At 40.7% G+C, this 25,755-nt stretch overlaps 1 protein-coding gene across 5 annotated transcripts; it reads left to right on the top strand.

The window, feature by feature from the left end:
- Positions 1-1,009: 1,009 nt before the first annotated feature.
- On the top strand, positions 1,010-24,467 carry atp6v0a1b (ATPase H+ transporting V0 subunit a1b). 5 transcript variants are annotated; one of them, XM_010901230.5, is made up of 22 exons: positions 1,010-1,127; positions 2,289-2,448; positions 2,566-2,644; positions 3,673-3,770; positions 4,361-4,489; positions 6,940-7,022; positions 10,769-10,895; positions 11,346-11,428; positions 11,830-11,923; positions 12,868-13,080; positions 13,907-14,057; positions 14,284-14,423; positions 14,723-14,886; positions 15,745-15,835; positions 15,987-16,105; positions 16,468-16,684; positions 17,039-17,146; positions 18,243-18,440; positions 19,656-19,673; positions 20,693-20,810; positions 21,281-21,452; positions 24,254-24,467. In XM_010901230.5, the coding sequence occupies exons 2-22, from the start codon at positions 2,332-2,334 to the stop codon at positions 24,345-24,347; spliced, it is 2,613 nt and encodes an 870-aa protein (XP_010899532.1). In that variant the 5' UTR covers positions 1,010-1,127; positions 2,289-2,331; the 3' UTR covers positions 24,348-24,467. The 5 variants fall into 5 exon arrangements, with proteins under 5 accessions (XP_010899532.1, XP_010899531.1, XP_034147995.1 ...); XM_010901229.5 differs by having other exon boundaries at positions 2,286-2,448; XM_034292104.1 differs by lacking the exon at positions 1,010-1,127 and having other exon boundaries at positions 2,332-2,448; positions 18,333-18,440.
- The last annotated feature ends 1,288 nt before the right edge of the window (positions 24,468-25,755 follow it).

Here is a 25,755-nt window from a genome sequence, read left to right as displayed (position 1 = left end):
TCTGTCTCTCATATATCTCCAAGTGCATCGTTGATGTCATCCCGAAGGTCAATGTCCGGACTTTCCTGCAACACATCACAGACTACAAAGGGAGAAACAGCAGTGATGCTCGTCCCACCGTCTCGCTCCCTGACCAGCTCAACACCTTGAGGCGACCAACACCATTCCTTCAGCGAGGCTTGCTGAGGAGCAGGACAACTGCACTCTGTCCCTAGTCAAAGCTGATGTGAGGAGAGTTTTTAAAGGAGTGAATACACGGAAGTCACCAGGGCCCGATTGCATTCCATGTCCTCACAGGGTGTGCCGACCGATGTCGCTTGCCTTGTCATAAGAATTTCATTTTTCAGAAATAGCAATTATTTGGTGCACATGACAAATAAGAGACTTTGACTTTGAAATACAGTGATCAGCCAAAACAGTGCCCATGACCCCTGTCCGCCTATAATGGGCACTGGAGCATAAGAACTGGACCTTGGAGCAGTAGAGGTTGTCTGGTCCAATGAGTCCCATTTTCTTTTACATTACATTGACGGCCCTGTACGTGTGTGCCGTTTACCTGGGGAAGTGATGGCACCAGAATGCACTGTGGGAAGACAGTGAGCTGATGGAGCAAGCAAATCCATGTGTGCAAAGCTGTTATTGCTGCCAGAGGTACTTCTATAATATTCTGAATGAAGGATATGAATACATATGTAACAAATGTTATTTTTGTTATTTTGAAATAAATTGTCACAAATTTGTAAAAACGTTTTATTTCGTTATTTGGGGTTATTCGCTGTAGATTGATGGCAAAATTGTCACATTTAATACATTTTTAAAAATAACTCTATTACCATTAAGCTATTACTATTACACAGCAACATGAGGAGGGTCAGATTACTTTCCGAAGGCGTAGAAATAAAATTAAATCAAGATTTGCAAATGAATTATGACAGCAGCGTTACTGAAATTGTTTAAATACAAATACCCACAGCAATCACGAAGGCACTACATACAACCTCTCAGCATCCCAGCTCATCACATGACCATCCCTCAGATCCAGCGGATGGTTTGCGTGACGTCACGTTGATTCGTGAGGAGAGTGCCTCTCGTCCGACTTGGAGAAATTCTGAAGAATTTCTACACAGGTAAGCTAATTCATTGCCTGTTTAAATGTCTGTCTGATCTAACTTGTATGTAAATGTAAATCTAATTAACAGAGTGCTATTAAATATACATTTATTTTAAGGTGTAAATCTTTCTGATGTACGTCAGATAATCACGGATGAATCCAATGGATTTGCTGTGAGCTGATGGGTTTATTTAAAATGTACTGATATAATGGACTGGAGTCCCAAATAAAAACAAAAAAAAATACTAATAATCTCAATCGGCCACCAATCGATCGTTTTAAAGTAATTCAGCTTTTGCATTCGGCCATTAGACTAATAATATCTATAGACATTTGGTGAAAAAACATATCCTATTGTGAAAAAAATAGGTTAATATTACTAACGTTTTTATCTTGACGTTAAAGAGGGATGTTTTCATTTTATATCGTCGTCATTTTCTTGGTCAAGACTATATAGGTCTATATGGTTCACTTCTCAAATCCTCAATATTTGAGATTTGGGCCACTATGTATTGACTACTAATTGTGCAAAAGACGTATATCATCAAATAAATATTCCTATAATTTGATCTTATTTTCTCCGTTACCTGTATCATATTGTAAGGGATGCCCAGTTGCCTATAGCAGCCTCATCATGGCGTCCTTGAAGAACGAAGGACAGTGCGGCAGAAAAGACGCTCTACCGTGCGACATTGCTTTTTTGGCTCATGCTTATATCAAATAAGAGTAAATTGTCTATTGAACGTTAAGTGATTCACCATATTTGGGAAATCCACAAGTATATACAATGTATGCCGTATAATGAATAGTATGTTCAGTTTGACTGAGCGGTGTACAGTCACACGAGGGCATTACACACGACAGGATTAGTGCAGGATTTTAATAGGACACGGACGTTTAATCCCATACAGTCAACGGTTAACATTAATGTTGACTGATGCTGAGGACAGTCCTTGGAAATGTATAAAGTACATTGAGGTGGCACCAGCAGAATAAGCGTGACACACTAAAAATATATTGTGTCCTTCATTACATGTATTGTAACATCTTGTGTAGTATTTTGTATCTACTGTATCTCTATTCATCTTTATATCCTATATAGTCTACCTTTGTCTCTCTATCACAGTTTGTCTATATATAAGTCCCTATCAGGCATTTTCCCTTTATTTTGCAGCAGTATAGTTCTTTTTAAACCGTAGTGAGTGTGTGAGGTGGTCACCATGGGGGAACTGTTCAGGAGCGAGGAGATGACGCTGGCCCAGCTCTTTCTCCAATCTGAGGCAGCCTATTGCTGTGTCAGCGAGCTGGGAGAGCTGGGAATGGTTCAGTTCCGTGATGTAAGTCACATATCAGACATCTATCTTTTGTTTTCTAAAAAGTCCACAAGACCTCTCCCCAATGAGACATGGCCAAAAGGGGCAACTGTGATACCTTTTTCTTGATTGTTTTTTTAGCTCAACCCAGACGTGAATGTGTTCCAGAGGAAGTTTGTGAATGAAGTGAGGCGGTGTGAGGAGATGGACCGGAAACTGAGTAAGTGTTATAATTAATCCTATTTGACCTGTTTAAAATACTAATTATGATAAGAAATCTGTATAACTTACAAATTGAGAGGTACTATATCAAAGAATACAACGCACTAATCTCACTACCTGCCAACACTCCTTTCACGTCTTGTTTCAAAGGGACTGAGAATTAAACTACAGTAGTAGCAGTAGTGACAACATTTGCAGTCAGTTTTAATTGTCTTTCCTCTCTGTCCATCACCATCTAGCATAACCCCTAGAATTTACTATTTTGTGTGTGACAAATGATGGATATTAACAAGGAAGTGAATTGAAAAACATACAATTTTGCATCTTAGTAATAACTTCGATGCTTACATTTTTTTATCCATGAACAAATAATCAATTGGACAAAAATAATTAATTAAAATTGATTGGGCATTTCATTTGGTTGCAGATTTTTGCCATTTTGTCAAGCCCCATTTTTTACATCAGTTGAAGGCCGGCTTGCTATCTCCGACAATGACGCAGAGCCACTGTATACACCAGCTATACTTAGGGATGAGGTTCACCACAAGACAATACCTGATGATTTCAGCTGCCACTCTGCTGCCCCCCCACCCCCTCCCCCGGGGTTATCCCTGTCCTTCTGACCTGGATTAAGTTTAATAGACTTTGGACTCAGCTCACATTGCATTTTTTTATAATTACAACTTGTACTCACCTGGCACACCCAGAAGTGGCCTGGTCAGCCCTCTGAGCCTGGGTCCTCTCTAGGTTTCTTCCTAAATTTCGGCCTTCTTAGAGAGTTTTTCCTAGCCACTGAAATTCAACACTGTTGTTTGCTCCTTGAGGTTTCAGGTTTTGTAAAAGCACTGTGACAACTGCTTTTGTAGGAAGGTCTTTATAAATACATTTGTTGATGATGATGATGCCCACACAAATTGGTTTGTGCTGCTCAATTGCCCATTAGCAGATGGCAAGGAAGCGGAAACAGTCTTAGCAACCTGGCCACTAAAATCTGTGTTGAACAGGACTTGTTTTTCTGCATTGCAGGGTTTGTGGAGAAGGAGATCAAGAAAGCCAACATCCCAACTGTTGATACAGGAGAGAACCCTGAAGTCCCCTTTCCTAGGGATATGATTGACCTAGAGGTATAGAAGCTATTGTCTTCATCTTCATAAGAACCTTATGATATTTAAAGATTATGTCCACAATTTCTGTCCACTGGTTGTGGAAGTGGCATTATCGAGACAAAAGTGTTACCTGAAAATGGTGTACAATATCATACATGTGTTGATTAGATTTTTCCTCCATGTTTTTAAAACCAGACACTTTAAACCTGGAATTTCAGATATGATACTGATATGATACTGATTCTATTTATAGGTTATGCAAATAAAAAACAACCCAATTCACATTAATCTCAAAATGAGATAAAACATTTATTTTTGTTAATCCCAAAAGTACAGAATGCTTTTCCAAAAGTACACAATACATTGGCCCTAATTATAGGCCATGGTTAGGACACCTTTTAGGATTCATTATTGATATATTTTCCACTAGAACCTGAATCCCCATTCAATGGGCCTGTAATAGGTGCACCAGGTCTCCATTTTAAAAGTGTACATTTCTGTCTGTTCTAGAGGTTCTAATGGTATAACGATACCTTCTACCATTGCCTCATTCCACCCTAATTTAATCTAATGCTCAATGTCATTGGTTGTTTCTGCTTGATTGACAGGCTACGTTTGAGAAGCTGGAGAACGAGCTGAAGGAGATCAACACCAACCAGGAAGCCCTGAAGAAGAACTTCTTGGAGCTGACCGAGTTGAAGCACATCCTGCGACGCACACAGCAGTTCTTTGATGAGGTCAGTCGTCAACACATGGATATATCAATCAATGTCAATATATCAGCTAGCCACATAAGATATAGCAGTCTGACATCCAACTGTGCCGTTGACGTCTAGGCGTGTAACCATTGGCTAAAGGAGATCACAGCTTTAACAGTTCACATTCAAATAATTACCGTCCTCTCCTGGCACACTCGTGCTGGTTACTTTGACTTAGACCTTTGGCTGACCTGCTTACCAAGTTGACCAGCTGTAAAAAACAGATATTAGTGTGAACTGTGTAGAATGTTAGCAACCAGGAAATGACAAACAGATTTCACTTGCCTGTCTCCCATTTGTCTATTGCTTTGAGGAAAGACGATCGTGTCTCTAGAGCTGTGTTCACTTTGCAGGCCTTAATACTCATATCTGTTGTATGTTTTAAAAATAATTTTGGATTACTGACTGTAAAACACACATTTACAAGTGACCAAATCAGATTTGCTTTGTATGTTTTGAGAGAGTGAGGTCTGAGTTAACATTGATGGTGTTAGGTTAATAGACTGTTATTTACACCAATCAGCCATAACATTATGACCTGCCTAATAATGTGTAGGTCCCTCTATTGCCACCAAAACGGCCCTGATGACCCTTTGAGGCATGGACTCCACTAGACATCTGAAGGTGTGCTGTAGTATCTGGCACCAAGACGTTAGCAGCAGATCCTGTAAATTGCAAGGAGGGCCTCCATGGATCGGATCTGTTTGTCCAGCAAATCCCACAGATGCTCAGTTGGATTGATTTTGGAGGCCAAGTCAAAAACTGGAACTCATAGTTGTGTTCCCCAAACCATTCCTTAACCATTTATGTACATTGTGGCAGGGCACTATATCCAGCTGAAAGTGGCCAATATCTTTAGGGAATACCGTTGCCATGAAAGGGTGCACATGGTCTGCAACAATGCTCAGGTAGTTGGTATGTGGCAAAGTAACATCCACATGAATGGCAGGACCCAAGGTTTCCCAGCAGAACATTGCCCAAAGCATCACACTGCCTCCGCCAGCTTGCCTCCTTCCCATAATGCATCCTGGTGCCATGTGTTCTCCAGGTAAGCAACACACACCCACCTGGGCCATCCACGTGATGTAAAAGAAAATGTGATTCATCAGACCAGGCCACCTTCTTCCATTGCTCCGTGGTCCAGTTCTGATGCTCACGTGCCCATTGTAGGCTCTTTTGGCAGTGGACAGGGGTCAGCATGGGTACCCTGACTAATCTCCGGCTAAGCAGCCCCATACGCAACAAACTGCAATGCATTGTGTGTTCTGACACCTTTCTATCAGTACCAGCATTAACCTTTTCACCTATTTGAGCTACAGTAGCTTGTCTGTTGGATCGGACCACACGGGCAAGCCTTCGCTCCCCATGTGCATCAGTGAGCCTGGGCCACCCATGACCCTGTCGCCGGTTCACCACTTTTCCTTCCTTGGACCACTTTTGATAGGTACTGACCACTGCAGACCAGGAACACCCCACAAGGGCCCTTGTCAAAGTCACTCAGATCCTTACGCTTTTTCCTGCTTCTAACACATCAACTTTGAGGACAGAATGTTCACTTGCTGCCTAATACATCTAACCCATAATTTTATGGCTGATCGGTGTACATGTGTACTTGAGGAAATGTATGAGGTTGATGCTTGTTGATGCTTAATGTAAATCAAAACAGATGTTCATGTCATTGTCAGCAATCCTCTACAGTACAGCTAAAAAATATATTTTATACGACATACTATTAGCAATATCTTCTAAACCTGAAAATGACAGTTTCTAAATGTTAAGATGCAAAAACAACAAAAATATCAAAACTGAACTTAAGTAATTACCTATTGGACCTGTTATAATAAATAAATCATGAACGATTTCACCTATATTCTAATAATTATGTTAGATCAGATTTTTTTGACTGTGTGCCAATGACAGCGTTGTATTTCTATTCCCCTGCAGTACATTGACCTCTTTACACATTCTCGGATTTCATTAGGTTTTTGCCTGTTCATATAGCATTTAATTCACTTCAAACTTCCAGAATGAAAAAAGCTTTAGTTGCCGATAGGGAAAAGAGAGTTTGCTGCTTTTCAGTAGACCAAAACGAATTCTGCATTTTAGGATGCACTTTTGTATGTGTTATGAAACAATATCATTTCGCTATTACTGCAAATCTATTAACAACATTGTATTTCTAAAATGCTTCACATATCCCCTTTAATGCAGTGCATTATATGGCATGCCTGCATTAGTGTTTCTGGATGCAGTTTCTGTTTTTTTTATTTCAAAATGAACCCCTACCCCATTGACACAAACATTGTGATCAATTTGAAAAATAAATTGACCTCATCATGGTTGTCTTCACCACCATAATCATTATCATTGCCATTATTGTCATCACCATCGTCGCCCTCGTCATCCTCATCATTCCGCACGGTCCAAAGATGGAGGATCCTGCCCTGATGGAGGAGTCATCGGCCCTGATGGAGGGCAATGAGGGTGGTCGGGGAGCACCGCTCCGACTGGGGTAAGTGACATGCCGTTCAGACATGTTTTCCCAAAGCAACGTCCAGGTTTCCAGGCAATTCAATTGTTGATATAAACCAGTCTGTTAAAGGCTTAGGGCTGACAGAGGGCCATTTGATAAGTTTTGATCTGTATTAACTTTGAGCCAGGCTAACAGCTAGGCCTCATCCATCCGTTAACAAATGTATTGCCGTTTTTCTGGGATGATAAGGTACTTTTAATGAAACTGGGGTTAAGTTGTTCTTCATTAAAACCTAATGAGAACAGTAGTATTCTTTTTTTGCAAAGTAGTTAGTCATTGTTTCAGTCACATTGTTTTCACACAGTATCAATGCCAAGCATATTTTGTCTTCTATAGCTATGTGAATATGATCTAGTGTCAATAGTAAGAACACTGAAGAACAATAGTTAAGCTACAATCACTATACAGCGAGCACACGGAATTGTACAACCCTGTTTCTAAAACGTTGTGATGCTGCGTACAATGCAAATAAATACAATGCAATGATGTGCAAAACATTTATTCCTATATGTAATTGAAAATAGTACAAAGATCACATATCAAATGTTGAAACTGAGACATTTCATTGTATTTGGAAAAATACATGCCCATTTGGAATTTGATGCATGCCAGCAACATGTTTCAAAGAGGTTGGGACAGGAGCATGTTTGCCAATGTGTCACATCACCTATTCTTTTAACAACACGGTGGTGTAATGAGAAGTGTCTGTTGAGAAAGAGTGGAAGGGTATTAGACAAAGAGACCCTTGATGATGTTAATCAGTGTCCTGGATATCATTTGGTTCTGTAAAGATTTGGGACACCAGGTGTGGGCCATCAGCCCCCATCCTCCTGAGCTCACCTGGAGAGGTAAACGCTGAGAAAACTGGAATGTAACTAAATGCATGATATTGTGGACATTTATCTGTAGGGTTTTTGGGACAGGGGCATGTTTACCACTGTGTTGCATCATCTCTTCTTTTAACAATAATCTGTAAGTGTTTGGGAACTGAGGAGACTAATTGCTGTAGTTTTGAAAGTGAAATGTTTTCCAATTCGTGGTTGATACAGGATTTCAGCTGCTCAACAGTTCGGGGTCTCCTTTGTTGTATTTTTCGTTTCATAATGTGCCAAGTGTTTTCAATGGATGACAGGCAGGCCAGTTTACCACCCAGACTCTTTTATTACAGAACCATGCTGTTGTAATACATACTGTACTGAGTTTGGTTTGGCATTGTCTTGTAGAAAAGATGGCTGCCTTATGTTGCTCCAAAACATGTATATATTTTTATTAGTCAGACCACAGGACAGTTTTCCACTTCCCCTCAGTCCATCTTAAATGAGCTCGGGCCCAGAAAAGACGACGGTGGTTCTGGTTCTTGTTTATATATGGTATCTTTTTGCATGGTAGAGTTTTAACTTGCATTTGTGGATGCAGCAAAGTACTGTGTTCACAGACAATGGTTTTCAGAATTGTTCCTGAGCCCATGCAGTGATGTCCACTACAGAATCATGTCTGATGATAATTGAAAATGTAGCTGAATTCTCTGCCATCACTAATGATAATGACCTTCTCTGGAATTCTGTTAATACCAAATCATGTTACTAATTGGTTGGCAATTGACCTAATATGTTGTGTGATATTCAACAAGGTTTAGTTTTTTAGCATTACACAATTTGTCCAGTCTTTTGTTGCCTCTGTCAACTTTTTTTGAAACGGTTGCTGGCATCAAATTCAAAGTGGGCATATATTTTTCAAGAAACAATAAAATGTCTCAGTTTCAACATTTGAAATGTTTGTATTATTTTCTATTAAATATATGGTTTAAATGATTGGCACATCATTGTATTCTGTTTTTATATACATTTTACACAGACCCCCAACTTTTTGGGAAACGGAACAATATATGTTTAAAATACAATTAAAAATGGCTTTTTTTGTTGTGTGCTTAAATTTTGCTTTTATTGTCTGTTTAGTATCAGAAATATTTATACTGTATATACACATAAATAGACTAGAACAGGGGTCCCTATTCAATTCACAAGTGCTGTGCATTATTTTTCTATGCATTTTATTCCTATTATTCAGGCATATATTTGTAAATAAAATAAAGATAAACATGAAAGATAACTGAAGGCTAGGTCAAAACAATAACACATACTATACAGGTGCTGGTCATGAAATTAGAATATCATCAAAAAGTTGATTTATTTCTGTAATTCCTTTCAAAAAGTGAAACTTGTAAAATTTATACATTCATGCCACACAGATTGATATATTTGAAGTGTTTATTTCTTTTAATTTTGATGATTATAACTGACAACTAATGAAAACCCCAAATTCAGTATCTCAGAAAATTTGAATATTGTGAAAAGGTTCAATATTGAAGACACATGGTGCCACACTCTAATGAGCCAATTAACCCAAAACACCTGCAAACGCCTTTAAATTGTCTCTCAGTCTTGTTCTGTAGGCTACACAATCATGGGGAAGACTGCTGACTTGACAGCTGTCCAAAAGACGACCATTGACACCTTGCACAAGGAGGGCAAGACACAAAAGGTCATTGCTAAAGAGGCTGGCTGTTCACAGAGCTCTGTGTCCAAGCACATTAATAGAGAGGCGAAGGGAAGGAAAAGATGTGGTAGAAAAAAGTGTACAAGCAATAGGGCTAACCACACCCTGGAGAGGATTGTTAAACCAAAGAAGAGAGGCACAGAATCCACATTGCTTGAAGTCTAGTGTAAAGTTTCCACAGTCAGTGATGGTTTGGGGTGCCATGTCATCTGCTGGTGTTGGTCCACTGTATTTTCTGAGGTCCAAGGTCAACACAGCCGTCTACCAGGTAGTTTTGGAGCACTTCATGCTTCCTGCTGCTGACCAACTTTATGGAGATGCAGATTTCATTTTCCAACAGGACTTGGCATCTGCACACAGTGCCAAAGCTACCAGTACCTGGTTTAAGGACCATGGTATCCCTGTTCTTAATTGCCCAGCGAACTTGCCTGAACTTAACCCTATAGAAAATCTATGGGGTATTGTGAAGAGGAAGATGCAGAAGAGCTGAAGGCCACTATCAGAGCAACCTGGGCTCTCATAACACCTGAGCAGTGCCACAGACTGAACGACTCCATGCCACGCCACATTGCTGCAGTAATTCAGGCAAAAGGAGCCCCAACTAAGTATTGAGTGCTGTACATGCTCATACTTTTCATGTTCATACTTTTCAGTTGGCCAACAATTCAAAAAATCATTTTTTTGTATTGGTCTTAAGTAATATTCAAATTTTCAGAGATACTGAATTTGGGATTTTCATTAGTTGTCAGTTATAATCATCACAATTAAAAGAAATAAACATTTGAAATATATCAGTCTGTGTGTAATGAATTAATATAATATACAAGTTTAACTTATTGAATGGAATTACTGAAATAAATACACTTTTTGATGATATTCAAATTTTATGCACCTGTATTAAATGCTATTTAGAAAGTTACAGATTAATAGATTTTTGAAGAAGGAATAATCTCACCTATGACATCGCATTGTATTTGATTAGACTGACACATTGTTATACTGACACATTGTTATACTGACACATTGTTATACTGACACATTGTTATACTGACACATTGTTATACTGACACATTGTTATACTGACACATTGTTATACTGACACATTGTTATACTGACACATTGTTATACTGACACATTGTTATACTGACACATTGTTATCGGCCGAGCAGATTTGTTGCCGGAGTGATCAGCCGAGAGAGGATCCCCACCTTTGAGAGGATGTTATGGAGGGTGTGTCGTGGAAATGTATTTTTACGTCAGGCAGAAATTGAGGATCCCTTGGAGGACCCCACCACGGTAAATAATGTCACCTATTACTGTTTTTTCAGTTTTACCCCTCCCAATTTTGTGATGTCAAATTTGCTGTAGCTTTGTCACTCTACAACAGCACCCTTGTGGTTTGAGAGATTCTAAGATCAAGGCAGGTGTCTTCTGCTGCTTATCTTGCCAATCCATTGTGTTGTTCTCACTCAACTACAAAGTATTTTCCAGCATATAGGCACTTACAGGAGAGCATATTCTCTAGATAACAACTGTGATTAGGCCTGCCCAACCTACCAAAAGGAGATCATAGTGTGAAAAAACAAGGCCACCCTGTCTAAAATCATACCCATCTAAGACAATGTTGTGTGACCAAATGAGCCAGGAAAAATAACATAATTGTTGGCTTAAACGTATTCCGACAGTCCATTATTGATTGGTGAGATGATTGACTCTCTATCAAGTTCTCATTTCACTCTTTTATAGGGCGACCAAGTCCACAAGTCTGTCTTCATCATCTTTTTCCAAGGTGATCAGTTGAAGAACCGGGTCAAGAAGATTTGTGAGGGGTACGTTACTGCCAACAGTCCGTTCATCAATACTGCATTTGACTGTTAGAAATATATAAAACGTTAGAGCAGTCCTGGTCCTAAAGAACTACCCTCCTGTAGGTTTTAACTCCCAACTGTTCCAAGAAAACTTAATTTTTTTATCAAAACCCCATTTCTTGCTGATTAATCTCGTTATTTGAGATGATTTGAATCAGGTACACTAGATTAGGTTTAGACTTTAGAACTCCAGGAACAATGTTGGAGGCCAATGTGTTAGAGACTCTTAAATGTCCAAGTCGGTTTTGTTGTCTAATCACGGAAAATGTATTTCAAGGGGTATGTCCATTCTGGCAATTCAGGTTGTATAATATGTTTAGTGGAATTGTGAGTTTGCATGAATTGTGTCTTTCGTGTTGCAGGTTCCGTGCCTCGCTCTACCCGTGCCCCGAGACACCCCAAGAGAGGAAGGAGATGGCAGCGGGTGTGAACACCCGTATTGACGACCTCCAGATGGTATGCCACAAAGACATTTAACACAGTCAAATAGTGAGCAATTGTTTTAAAACGGTTACTGGAAGTTTAGCCCTTTGATCTGTTGGTCTGGGAATCAAGATGTTCATAGATCGAATCTCAAGCCAACAAGGTGAAAATTCAATTTCCTCTGACGCTGGGTGGGGCAATTAAACGAATTGCTCCAGGTAGCTTTACATAATGGGAGATTTTCAACATAGATACAATATATTGGACTTACATGGAACTGAAATTCTTTTAAAGTTATGGTGTAGTCAGTGTATCAGTCAGATCCTCCAAAACCTGCAGTCCACATGGCCTTTCAAATGAGGAGTTGAATTTAGAAAGCTATTGCAATTGCTATTGGCGTGAAACAGCCTAAAGTAATCATGCAGATATAGGATGTGGTAGAGACATTTGGGTGGTAGGGTAGCCCAGTGGTTAAAGCGTCAGCCCAGCAAGGCAGTAACCCTAATTTCTCTGAGGTTGTTATGGAAAATGATAACGTAAGCATACTTACCTGACAAAATTGTAGAACATACATTTTTGCTGAATGCATGACACACTACCTGAATACAATAAACATGGTTTAAGTTACAATGTTCTCTACAGTAGTTCTTGTCATAAGGTGTCTCACTTATGTGCCCCTCTAACCCTGCCCAGCATTGGAGTAACTGCGCAAGTAATTTTCATTAATGACATTAGTCAGCACCTACAACTTTAACACTTGTGTGAGCTGCCCTAAGATAACACCTATTACCCTAGGCTTTCTTTAAGAGGGCTAGCACTATTTTGTTGACTGTGCAGGTTCTGCACCACATGGCGGACCAAAAGTTTCCTCAACCATTAGTCTGCATCAACAAGCGGAATGTTTCACGGGAGCCTGCCTGCAATGGGACCCAAGCTTTAGGTCAGGTCCTAACCCAGCTATCTCACCTCCCCTGCAGGTTCTGAACCAGACGGAGGATCACAGACAGAGGGTACTCCAGGCTGCAGCCAAGACAATGAGGGTGTGGTTCATCAAAGTCAGGAAGATGAAGGCCATCTACCACACGCTGAACCTGTGCAACATTGACGTCACCCAGAAGTGCCTAATCGCTGAGGTTTGGTGCCCTGTATCCGACCTGGATTCTATCCAGTTCGCCCTGCGCAGAGGAACGGTGAGTTGTGAAACAGAAGGCTTAGATCTCCTTGGTTGACTTCAATTCTTGACCTCTCTTCCTGTTTTTTTCTGATGCGATTGTGATGCTTTGACTTTGAAAATTAATATGACAGACCTATACAGTATGGCAAGAAGTCCTATGAATTACATTTTTTACATTGTTTTAGGGTTAAATAGAAACTTGAAATTGGACAGAAATCATAACACATAATAAAAATTATTGTTTTATCAGATACAAACGCTGATGCGTAATGTGTTCTGCCTGACAATTGTACCCGTTAACCCATAGGTTTATATCCATGCCTATTTTGCCCTCTTTCATGCTGAATAAAATACAGGAATAGGCAAATGTTGACCTAATTTTATCATGTAGCCAAATACTACAATGTCTCTGCCTAGTCATGGTAGAACTGACCTGGTGTCTGTTCCTTCAGCCATTGCTTGCAGGTCTTAGTGACAAGGCGGTTTCTTCAGTCATTTTTCTCTTCAACCATCTGGTCCTTCTTTACATACAATATAGGCCAGAGTGTGTGATAAGCTATTTTCTGTCGATAAAGTAAGTGAACCACTCTAATGGACAGATGGTCAATTACATTTTTTAGGAATTTCTTCTTATTTTTATTGATTTTTTACTTATATTTTTCAATGGCAGGAAAGACATTTAGTTATTATTTTAGTTATTTTAAATGAGCCTTTAAAGAGGCAGGGTTTCTTACATTTTCCCTAATGATAAAGGTTAGGATACAGGGGGGCTGAATATTAATCTGTAGGCATGGCAAATTTAGCCCCAGAACAATGACTTGTTTGATTGGTGGGTTTTACAGGAGAGGAGTGGCTCCACAGTGCCCTCCATTCTCAACAGGATGACCACCAAGCAAACTCCACCCACCTTCAACAAGACCAACAAGTTCACCTCCGGATTCCAGAACATCGTGGATGCCTATGGGATCGGGAATTACCGCGAGATCAACCCAGGTGTGTCACTGGGTGTCTTTGCAGTTGTTGTCATTGTGTCTCTGTTGGTTTTGTTGTTATTATTGTCTCTCTATTTTGTTGCGTATATCTTATTGTTGTTTTCTGCTGTTTTGTTGTGTCTATGTTCTGTCAAGTCTGTTTGTGTTGTTGTTGTTGTCTTTCAGTGTTGTGCTGTAAGGTGTTCCTGTTCACTCCGCTATGTCTAACTCAGTGTTCTTTCCTACAGCACCGTACACCATCATCACATTCCCCTTCCTGTTTGCTGTCATGTTCGGGGACATGGGTCACGGTGTGCTGATGACCTGTGCTGCCCTCTACCTGGTCCTCCGAGAGAGCCGCATTCTCTCCCAGAAAACAGAAAATGAGGTATGGCCCTGTTTCAGTATTCTCTATCTGGAAAGACCAGGATGGTGTTCCTTCATGTTCCTTAAAGGACACATTTGTACATTTTTAAGTGAGTATTTTTCTGTTTCTATGGTGGAAATCTTGGCTCCCTTTTCCAATTTCCCCCGATCAATTGGGAAAGGGAAATAGAAGTGAGCATTTCTTATTGGATGGGTCCAGGTCATTCCTCTCTGTCCCAGTTTCTTTTCTCTTCTCTTCTCCAATGAACCCGACCTAGGCCTCTGCTCCAATGTGTGTTCTTGCTATCCCTGCCCTGGCAGATGTTCAACATGGTGTTCGCCGGACGCTACATAATCCTGCTCATGGGAATCTTCTCAGTCTACACCGGTATCATCTACAACGACTGCTTTTCCAAATCCTTGAACATGTTTGGCTCCGGTTGGAGTGTTCGGCCCATGTTCAACCCCAAGGGAGGCAACTGGACGTAAGTAATCTATCAGTTAACTGTCCAACCTATGAATCTGCCAATTTTCAACCAATCAAGGCCCATCTGGAGAGGGTAGCTGTTGGTAGCAAGCTATTCAAGCTGTTTGAATGATGTCAACAGTACTCAAACATTCATGCATTATAGCAACCCTTTATGTACAGTAAGACCAAAGGTATGTGGACACCCCTACTAATTATTTAGTTGAGGTGTTTCAGCCACACCCATTGCTCACAGGTGCATAAAATCCAGCACATAGCCATGAAATCTCCATAGACAAACACTGGCAGTACAATGGGTCGTACTGAAGAGCTCAGTGACTTCAAATGTGGCACTGTCATAGGATGCCACCTTTGCCACAAGTCAGTTTGGCAACCAAGCGTCGGCTTGAGTAGTGTAAAGCTGGACTCAGTGGAAACGTGTTCTCTGGAGTGATGAATCACGCTTCACTATCTGGCAGTCTGATGGAGAAATCTGGGTATGGCAGATGCCAGGAAAACACCTACTGGAATGCATAGTGCCTACTGTAAAGTTTGTTGGAGGAGGGTTAATGGTCTGGGGCTGTGTTTCAGGGTTTGGGCTAGGCCCCTTAGTTCCAGTGAAAGGTCATCATAAGGCTACAGGATACGAATACATTGTAGACATTTGGGTGCATCCAACTGTGTGGCAGCAGTTTGGTGAAGTGCACAAAGCGGGTCCATAAAGACTTGGTTCAACTAGGTTGGCGTAGAGGAACTCAAGTGGCCTGTACAGAGCTCTGACCTCAACCCCATTGAACACTGTTGGGATGAATTGGAACAGCGATTGCGAGTCAGGCCTTCTCGTCCAACATCACTTAATTGTTTATAATCCATCTAGGTTTGAAACTCTCAGTGAGAATAAGGTGCTGCAGCTGGACCCAGCGGTGCCAGGGGTCTTCAATGGGCCCTATCCACTGGGTATCGACCCTGTAAGTCTGTCTCTCTGTCTGTTTGTCCGGTGTGTCTGCCTGTGTCATACCATCTATCTGCACATAGCAGGAGCCTGTTTTACAATAAGAGCCACTGCCTGTCAGTGGTTCACTTGCATCTCTACCAACACCTTTGCTGTGCTATTTTCAGATCTGGAACATTGCCACCAACAAACTGACCTTCCTGAACTCCTTCAAGATGAAGATGTCTGTGATCCTGGGCGTGATCCACATGCTGTTCGGCGTCTCTCTCAGCCTGTTCAACCACCTGTACGTAGCCTTCTGAGTGCAACACTGTGTGTCCTTGTGGACTTTTACCTATAACAGCCATTATCAAAGAACTGTTGTGAATGTTGTTCTCTGTCAACCTCTTCATGAGAGTTTAAGGCCTGTTCGGACGAAATAAGTGCAAATTATTGAAATTTTTAGAGTAGAGCAAATTATGAAAAAACATTTAAATTGCAAACCTTTAATACATACTGCATGTAGTTACATCTTTGAGCAGCATCTGTTTATTACAATTCTGTATTCTGTCGTATTTGATGTTTTGTTTGAAACATCAAGAAAGAAAGGTCTGTATCCTGAAAACGCATCAGACAATCATGTTCTCCTCTTCTGTAACTGTGTGTCAGTTACTTCAAGAAACCCCTGAACATCTTCCTGGGCTTCATCCCTGAGATTGTCTTCATGTCCAGTCTCTTCGGCTACCTCGTCCTCCTGGTCTTCTACAAGTGGACGGCCTACGATGCCTTGACCTCAAAGGACGCACCCAGCCTCCTCATTGCCTTCATCAACATGTGCCTCTTTAACTACAGCGATGTCACCAACAAGCCCCTCTACAGAGGACAGGTGTGACCTCCCTTCCTTATTCTCTCCTAACTGTTCTGGACCCTTTGCTGCCCGGCTGAATATTGCTGCCCGACTTCCTGTCCTTGCCTTCCTTCCTTTGTCCACACCCATCAGAAATAACTTAACATAGGAGAAGGTAGAACAGTGAAGTCAACATGCTTACAACTGTCCTCTTACTGTTATTACAACTGTCCTTCTACTGTTTCTCTCTCTTTCTGACCAGTGCAAACAAGAGTATGGACAACATGGTCACAATTCTCTGCCAGGTCCTGGAGAGAGAGTTAACATTGGTCGCTGGGGCTTCATGTCTGATATACGTTGTCTGTTAACCACCTTTCTGTCTTGAATCTGTAGATGGGGATCCAGATAATGTTGGTGCTGATTGCCCTTGCATGTGTTCCTTGTATGCTGATAGTGAAAACAATGGTGCTTCGGCGCCAGCACCTGTGGAAGAAGCACCTGGTATGTTCCTCCAATTTAACCTTTAACCTTTTATGACTCTTGTTGATGACCTGTTTTCTATAACCTGTTGTTGTTTTTTTTCTTTCACTTCTATCGTGGCCATTCATTTCTATGGACTGTTTTGAACATCTGTAACGTCATGCTTGTTTATGTTTTGCCATACAATGATGCTTAAAGCATGCCTTGGAAAAGATGTAAAGTATAACAAATCGATTTATTTTGATTTTTTCATGAGAGATTATAAAAGATTATAAATAATTTTGCCGCATGTAAAAAAGGTTGATATATTTAGTGATTTCAGTAACACAGGGCTAGGTTTGCTTGTTTGGCATATAAGGACCACCTCACAAGTCTTTAGAATACTTCCAAACATTTTTATTATATGGTGCCCTCCACTAATATTGGGAACCCTGGTAAATATAAGCAAAATGGGCTGTGAAAGTTTTTTTGTTTTGTTTATCCTCTTAATCTTCCATTCAAAGTATTAACAAAAATATAACCTTTAACTCATCACAGGCACATCATTGCTGTGTTCTCCGGTCTTTCCCATAGTGGTGGATGACTATGGACATTTGGCCCAGTGAAACAGGAAGTCATGACTTACCACTTAAGTGTTGCTTATCACTCAGGTGAACTGAAAAACATAAAATATGAATGGGAATATATTTCAGTTAGATTTTATTCTTTCTATAGGTGCCAATAATTGTGGCACATCTGTTTTGGAGAAACATAAAGATTTCACTCATTTCAAATTTTCAATCATTTTGCTTCAATTAAAGGTTAATTTCTTGTGAATATTTTGAATGAAAGACCAAGAGGATAAACAGCAAAGCATTTTTTCAAAGTATCTTTTTCTCAAATTTACCAAGGGTGCCAATATTAGTGGAGGGTACTGCCTTTGTCATGTACATTATATTTGCATATATTTTACAAATTTAGTTTGAAACATTTACCTGCAACATATACTGTACATACATTACATTAAAATATTCTGTATCTGTCTACTTGATGGCTGGCTTCCTTAGTGCCAAACACAAATGTACCACCCAAAGGCATGCTTTAAGCCAGACACAGATCTTGTGGCTTTTGTATCTAGTCACAGAAGAGGGAGGAAAGCCCTGCAGAGAATCTAGAGCAATCTTTAGAGAAAACAGGCGTGTCCTCATCAACCGGACTCACCCAACAGGGCACACAGAAATTCGGAGGAGTGCGGGTGGGCAATGGGCCAACGGAGGACGAAGCTGGCATTATGGACCACGACGCGCTCTCACAGCACTCTGAGGACGGAGACGAGGTAAGCTAAAGGGACTCTGTTCATTCAGTCTTTTTGGGCCTGACATTCCCAACTTTCAACATGGTCATTCAAAATAACCTCCTTTACTCTGATTGACACTGACTATAATCATACTTCTATGTGGCTGTACTCATCTCCTGTTTTCTTTTCTTTTTTATTGTCTCTCAATTTATTTTCTAATTCGGGACATTTTGTTATCCTGGCATTATAAACCGTGTTAGATATATATTTTTTGTAATTGTGTTTAATTTGTTACTCATAACAAATACTCATAACAAAAACATGTTGCTCGCTCAATGGAAACAATATTATCTGTCATTCAAACACTGTACCCTCAAAGATCTTTAATCGTTACATGGTTATATATATTTTTATTTTGCTGAATTTTTCTCTCATGCCATTTTAAATAATTTAACTTCATGAGTCTGTGGGCATTTACTGTACTTTACAGTGGTCTCCTTGCACATTCTCACATACGCTCATATACTGGCTTGTTATGTTCCAGCTATGACCTGTAATAATTTGTCAGAGCTGGATAAAAACCTGTTAATTTCCCCTTCGTTTCAATACGTCACCGCCCTATTAGGCGTTTATGTCAAATAGCAGATACTGTGCTGTTGAGTGAAGGGGAGAATGTGGGCACGAGTCAGGAGAGATGGGTTGGAATGGAAAAGATAAGAAATGGATTTTCCATTTCACAGTGGCTCCAGAAAGGTAAACAGTGAGGTGATAATGCATGAGAACCAGCCTTAGTGAATCTTTGCAGCAGGGATGGAATTTGGAGGAAAAACAATTTGTGACTCAGAAGGTCTTTTTTTTTTCACGTAGCCCTAATGTGACAAAACCCCTGGTACGAGAGTTGTTTTTACAGAGGCTATGTATGTTGTAGTGCTAGCAGTGTACTTTGATTTCCTATGTAAGTGTTTGGGTGTTAAATAGCAGGCTTTTTTGTCGCAATGCAACTGTGAAATGTGATCATGTACTATGTCCCAGATTAAATATTTTAAAAGGGGCTGTTAGACACCTTTTCTGAAAGTTGAAACATTAAGCAACGATGCTGGCTTAACTAGTGCATTGTTATTTTGTTGTTGCTAAGTGCCATTTAATGTTATGCGTACTGTTAATTTCTTAGTGCTGCCATGGTAGTCCCAAAACAAGACTAAAGTATTGCTTCTGAAACATGCCACTAACCTTTGAACTCTGCTTACTTTCAAGCATGCAGAGGAGGAACCGGTAAGGGCTCAGCATGCTGTGCATCTGTCTGTCAGTCTGTTGGCCCATTCTGTCTGTCTGCCCATTCTGTCTGTCTGCCTTTCAATATGTCAGTTCTTTCAGTCTGTCGGTAATTGGATCCTCCTTTATTCCGTTTCCAATCCTAGCTACTCCCTCCCTTCTCAACACCTGCTTTACCATTACTCCTACATCCATCCATTCCCAGTTATATGCATCGGGTTTTGAAAATGCATGACTTTGCTTTGCTCTACTATTTGGCTTTTTATATCAGTATGCTGGATGGAAACTATGATCTGTGCTAATCAGCATCTTCCATTTGACAATTCCATGTTCTTCACCATAGTGTTGTTTTGGTTAGAACATTAGGTTGGAAGCCTTTTTCAAACAGAACAATGTGAGCCCACACCAGCTTTTCCGTGTACTGTGCGCGGAATGAAGAATGAAAGAGGGATGGAAAAAGGAAGTGTCCCATGCCAAGCTGAACTGAATGAGTGCCACGCAGAGCGATTGATTCTGGTGTTTTTCTGTTCACATCCCGTACAAGGAAAAATCTGCTTTACCAGTGGTTATGAACCTTTAATGACTTTAAGGCCTTTCAGTATAGAAATGCTGCCCCAGTTTTGACCTGAAGGGAAACATTTTAAGCATCCGTGTTTTGTATTAAGTATCGTTATGCTCATGCAATGTTCAAAGGAGACAATGGTGGTCCATTACGTCATCATTATAGGCATGGCCATTTCCATCGCTTACACCCCAACACTCACCGGTTGTTTTCGTTAGTCACATTTTAAATTGTAGTGATAAAGGACTATCCTTTCATTAGAATGTCATAGCCAGTGCCGGCCCTAGCCTTTTTGGGGGCCCTACATTTTTTGGCCAGCCCTGGTCATAACATATTATTAGTGGGTGTTGATCTGGGGAAAGTTCACTTCCATGTAGTTGTCAGTGGAATTGCATTAAATCCAATTGAGAACAGGTTGTTCTGAGAGTACAACCCTGATGTACACCTCTCTCTGCAGTTTGACTTTGGAGACGTGGCAGTCCACCAGGCCATTCACACTATAGAATACTGCCTGGGCTGCATCTCCAACACGGCTTCCTACCTGCGACTCTGGGCCCTTAGCTTGGCCCACGCACGTGAGTGACACACACACACACGCGAATGTAATGCACATGTACATGCAAGTACCGGCTCTGTGGAACTAATTGTCAGCACACACATAAACAAAATAGAATCATAACTCATGCGAAAAGCACACACTGTAATTTTTGGTCTCTCTCGCTCAATCATTCCCAGTACTTGACACTAATGGGTGGATAACGACCTAGTAGCAGAACAAACACTTCCTCTCATCTCTCACTCCTCACCTCTCAATCTGCCCTTACTGCCCGTTTCTCTTATTCCAACTCTCTTTCCCCGTCTTTCTTTAACCTTCATTAATCAGTTTCTTTCTCACTGGTTCGTTTATTCACTGAACTCTGTCTTCCTCTCTTTTTTTGCTCTCTGTCTTATTCTTTGTGTTATTCACTCCCTCTAATTCCTTGTCTCTTTCTCTCAATATCGCTCTTTCTGTTTCTCTCTCCTTATTTCTCTCCCTGTCTCTCAGAGCTCTCAGAGGTGCTGTGGACCATGGTGATGCACCTGGGCCTGTCTTCCAGGAGCGGTGGAGGCTTCTTCGGCCTGTCAATCATCTTTTCGGCCTTCGCCACGCTCACCGTTTGCATTCTGCTCATCATGGAGGGCCTGTCTGCTTTCCTGCACGCCCTTCGTCTGCACTGGTTTGTCTCACACACACATACACACACACACACAGAAGATTTCTGGCTCTGTATATGCAGTTTACAGTTATGTCCCGCGCAGCCCACACATCGTTTCTGTTCATGCTTGTGCTCATTTTGAACCCCTGAACGTCTGTTCACCTGCTGTCGTGTGAACTCAAAGCAGTGCTCTGGGTAAACGGTGATCCCTGTGCCGTAACAGGATCCAGAGGTGACTGATGATCCAGCTCTCAGTCCCAAATAGCACCCTGATTAGAAGTGGTACACTACGTAGTGACCATTTAGGATGCACTTTGAACTGTCTAGTGTTCATGAGACATTTACCCCCCTCTCCATCGTACCCATTTCCCCTCCAGTTTTCCAGTGATAATCATCATGTGGAAAAACAGCTCTACCCGGTGTAACGTAGACAGGTAGAATGACAAGAATTAGGCTATGTATAAACAGTATATATATTCTTTTTAGCAAGCTATCTTTCTAGGTGCTGGGTTTTGGCAGGTAACTTAAAGAGGTTTATTTTCTTAAAACCTTCTCAAACTGGCACTGGCTATTAAGCTCTGATGACTATCTGACCTCATGGTTTGGGAAATGAGCTCTACTGTAGGAGAGTGTGTGTTTTTGTTGGAAGCCAGAATGAGGCTGAAGGCTCACGCCCGCCCACCTGCCTTTGACCCCATGTCTTTGAGTGTGCCAGTGTTGGATTGGTGCAGCGTGGTACCGTTCCCTCTCCCAAGCATTAGTTGGCCTGTCTTCCCTCAAATTACCTCAAAAGGGCCCCCAGGAAAATGCTGTGTAGACCCCCTTAAAGTATTTACAATGTGTGAATTGTAAATGTCATGCTGTTCCCCTAAATAAACCATTCCTTTTTAATGAAATCCAAATGACATAATGTACAGGATATTAGCCAGAGTATCAGTTTTAAAAAATGTCTAATTGAAATATGAACAAACCTGTTCTGACTGAGGATCCATTCTGTTTTATTGTACCCTCAAGCTGCCCTCTCGGGTGGCTAAATATTTGCCATTCCGATGGGACATTCCTTGGTGTTCCCCGTGCCTCCTCTCGTATACCTGTCAGCTGAGGCTGAGGAGAAATGGGAATTGGGAATCCACCCATTGTTTATTCTGGACTTCGGAGCTGTGTCCAAAATGGCTTCTTTTCCTGAACGTATTGCACTACATTTTCTAAAGGCCCGTTTTATGGGTCTCGAGTGAAAAGCTGATCAAGGTTAACATGCTTTTTCCCAACCAAGCTAAATTGTTTAATCACTGGCAGATAGTTTAGCTTTTCAAACCTTTATGAGGTTATTCGTCTAATATCAATATATTTTTCAAGGCCTTAATAATACATTTGAGGTAAAACATCTTTAAAAATACAGCATATAAACCAGTTGCCTTTTTAGTTAAAAACAGCTTGGTAAGTGAAAACCAATTTAGGCTTGAATAGGAATTCATGAATCAGAACCTTGTTTTTGCATGAGCGGCGCCGTTAAGGAATTTTGAAGGAGTGAACTTAGTGGGACTTCCTATGAATTACAGAAAAGATCAAATGATTCTTCCACAGCATAGGGATGGATCAGTCAATACATGTGAGCAAACATTCCATACCTGCAGATGGTTGTAAATCTCTGAACTTGGCTTATACGTGTTCAGACTTACTCCCAGGGCCGTACTATCACATTTAGGGGCCCCATGGCATCAGCCTCTAGATTAATGCACTGTACAACTTATGCCATGAGTCTGAGGGAAATCTTTACAAATCAGAAACTCATAGAAGTAGATGAAAAACATTTTAATACTTCCTTAGTGACTCTGCTCATTGTATCACAGACATTTATATCCTTATATAACTAATTAAAGGAGAATACACAGTATTAATGCAATATTAACTGGAATCCATGTAATGTAATCATCTAAAAAAAAAAAAAAATTAATCACAGGTCTCTGTAATAATCGCTGGCCTTGTGTGTCGACTAATCATACTTTCCATATTTGAAAAAAAAGATTTAAAATTTAATCAAAGACATCTAGGGTTTCTTTTTGGTGTCTGTATTTGTTCCTGGCCCTAAAAAAAGGAAGGGTTCACTTAAAAACATACATTCTTTTATGGAGGTTAAACGATGCAGTGTAAGCTCAGACAAGGATTAAATTAATCAGTTGTCAAGTCAAAGCTGGTGTGTATGTTTGTTTGAAACTAGAGTTGGAAAGATATTCAGCAGCTCTTGGTAGGAGCTGAACAATGGAAGTTAGCCTACGAAATGACAGTTTCATCTTCATCCACTTAGTGATGGCATATATTTTTCTTTGCATTGGTTCCAGGAGTTTCCCCTTTGAGGTATGTTCTGATTCAGAAAGATGGTGATACTGCCAAGCACTAGGCCTTGTATCTGTGGACTATGCTGCTTGTTAATGCCTGAAATTTTGCCTAATGAAAGGGATTATTTCTAAATATGGAAATCAGAGTGTTCCACTTAGATTTCCCTTTTCTTGCCATTCAAATAAGAGCTGGTTTTAGTCATGTGCCCAGAAGTTGGAACAAGTATATTTTATTTAACCTCAAAACCCTGTAATTGGTTGAAATTCAAGAGGTTTTGTTCTTTGTGTTGCGTTTTGTTCTGACTTAAAATTACCTAAAATGTCAATTCATCTGTTCAGTAAATCACTGATTTTTGTTTGTCTTTTTGTGGATGTCCACAGGGTTTTTGACCTTACCCAGCACCCCTGTACATGAAAAGCCTTTAGTAGTGGCCACTCCTGTAAATGCTTTACAATCTCTTGAACCTTCCTGTCTTTTTTTGTTAGGGTGGAGTTCCAGAATAAGTTCTACACTGGGCAGGGCTTCAAGTTTGTGCCCTTCTCCTTCGAGAGCATCCTTGAGGGACGATTCGACGAGTAAATCACCTCACCCCCTCCATGGTGAATCCCAGGCAAACCCCTCCTTTCCCCATCCTGGTCTTCTTCTTCTGAGACTGCTCTGCATGGACCTCGAGACTACAGCTCTCCTACCCCCTCTAGGGGCAATGTTGTGAAGTGTCGCATCCTTAGCCGATAACCTACGTCTCTGTACGCTCCCCACCATCCGCACAATGTTGTGCTGTGTTTTCTGTTCCTTTTTGGTTTTCTGGGAAACTCCCTACTCCACCGATGCCCTAGGAAGTTGAGCACCCTGGAACACAACTCTTGTGTTACATTTCAACCACACGTCATATGATGGATGGACATTACTAGTACAGCAACTTTCATGTTTGTGTCCGGCCAGTGACTGTTTGTGTCTCCTGATAATGGTTATGTAATGATTGCTGTTTACAACTCATTTATGAGATGGCGTCATACCTTTATACACCTAAAACTCATGTAATACAAATCAAGTAAAAACACTGCCCGTTTAACATACTGTATCCTTTGGCATTCCCTCCACCGGCGAAACCTGTTCTGGTATATCAATTCACAGGGAATGTCCCATGGGTGTTGTGATTCTCCCTTCATGTATTGTTTTGTGCAGCATGATCTAGCTATTAGCTACTGGAAAGAGTGACCCTGTCGAGAGGAAATCTTAACAGATGCGTCCTGCTGAGGATATGATGTAATTGAGACAGGGACATGACGGAACTTGTTCAGAAGCAGTATCATTTTACTCTTTATTTTTGAAACCGTTATGTAACTGCGAGGGTGGATATAGATCAAACATACACATACCTGGCCTCTCCATGACTCCACAGTATTACCAATACCCTTAAATGTGCACTTAGATATCTTTATTTCAAATAGTCCATTTATAAAAACACTGTGTTTGGCCGATTTCGGTGGTTGTGTGACGTGGGATGTCATGTGTAATTTAAACATATCTGCATACAATTATGAAGTCCTCTTGTGCAATTATGTGGCTGTCAATCTTTTCCTTCCTGTGTGTGAGTGATGCGCTTGTCCACGCACACAGTATCTGCAGTAGGGGAGGGAATCTAAAACAAAGTCTGAAAACTCCTGTTATTGACTGTCACATTTATCCTGCAGTGTTATAGGTACTTTGCAATCCAAGGTGTTTGTCAGGCTAACTATTAAAACAAGGTGTTTGTCAGGCTAACTATTAAAACAAGGTGTTTTTCAGGCTAACTATTAAAACAAGGTGTTTGTCAGGCTAACTATTAAAACAAGGTGTTTGTCAAGCTAATTATTAAAACAAGGTGTTAGCGGGAACCGCCCTACTGTCCTGTTTTTTATGTTGTCATGGTTATTCATTATTTATGGTCACTGTCATTCTTCAGAAATATACTCCTACCCTTGGATAGTTTACCCTAATTGCGAAA

Source organism: Esox lucius, chromosome 5 (genome assembly GCF_011004845.1).
Source record: "Esox lucius isolate fEsoLuc1 chromosome 5, fEsoLuc1.pri, whole genome shotgun sequence".
Taxonomy (NCBI): Eukaryota; Metazoa; Chordata; class Actinopteri; order Esociformes; family Esocidae; genus Esox; species Esox lucius.
The sequence above is the reverse complement of the archived record's forward strand: the minus strand, read 5'-3'. Positions and strand labels throughout refer to the sequence as shown.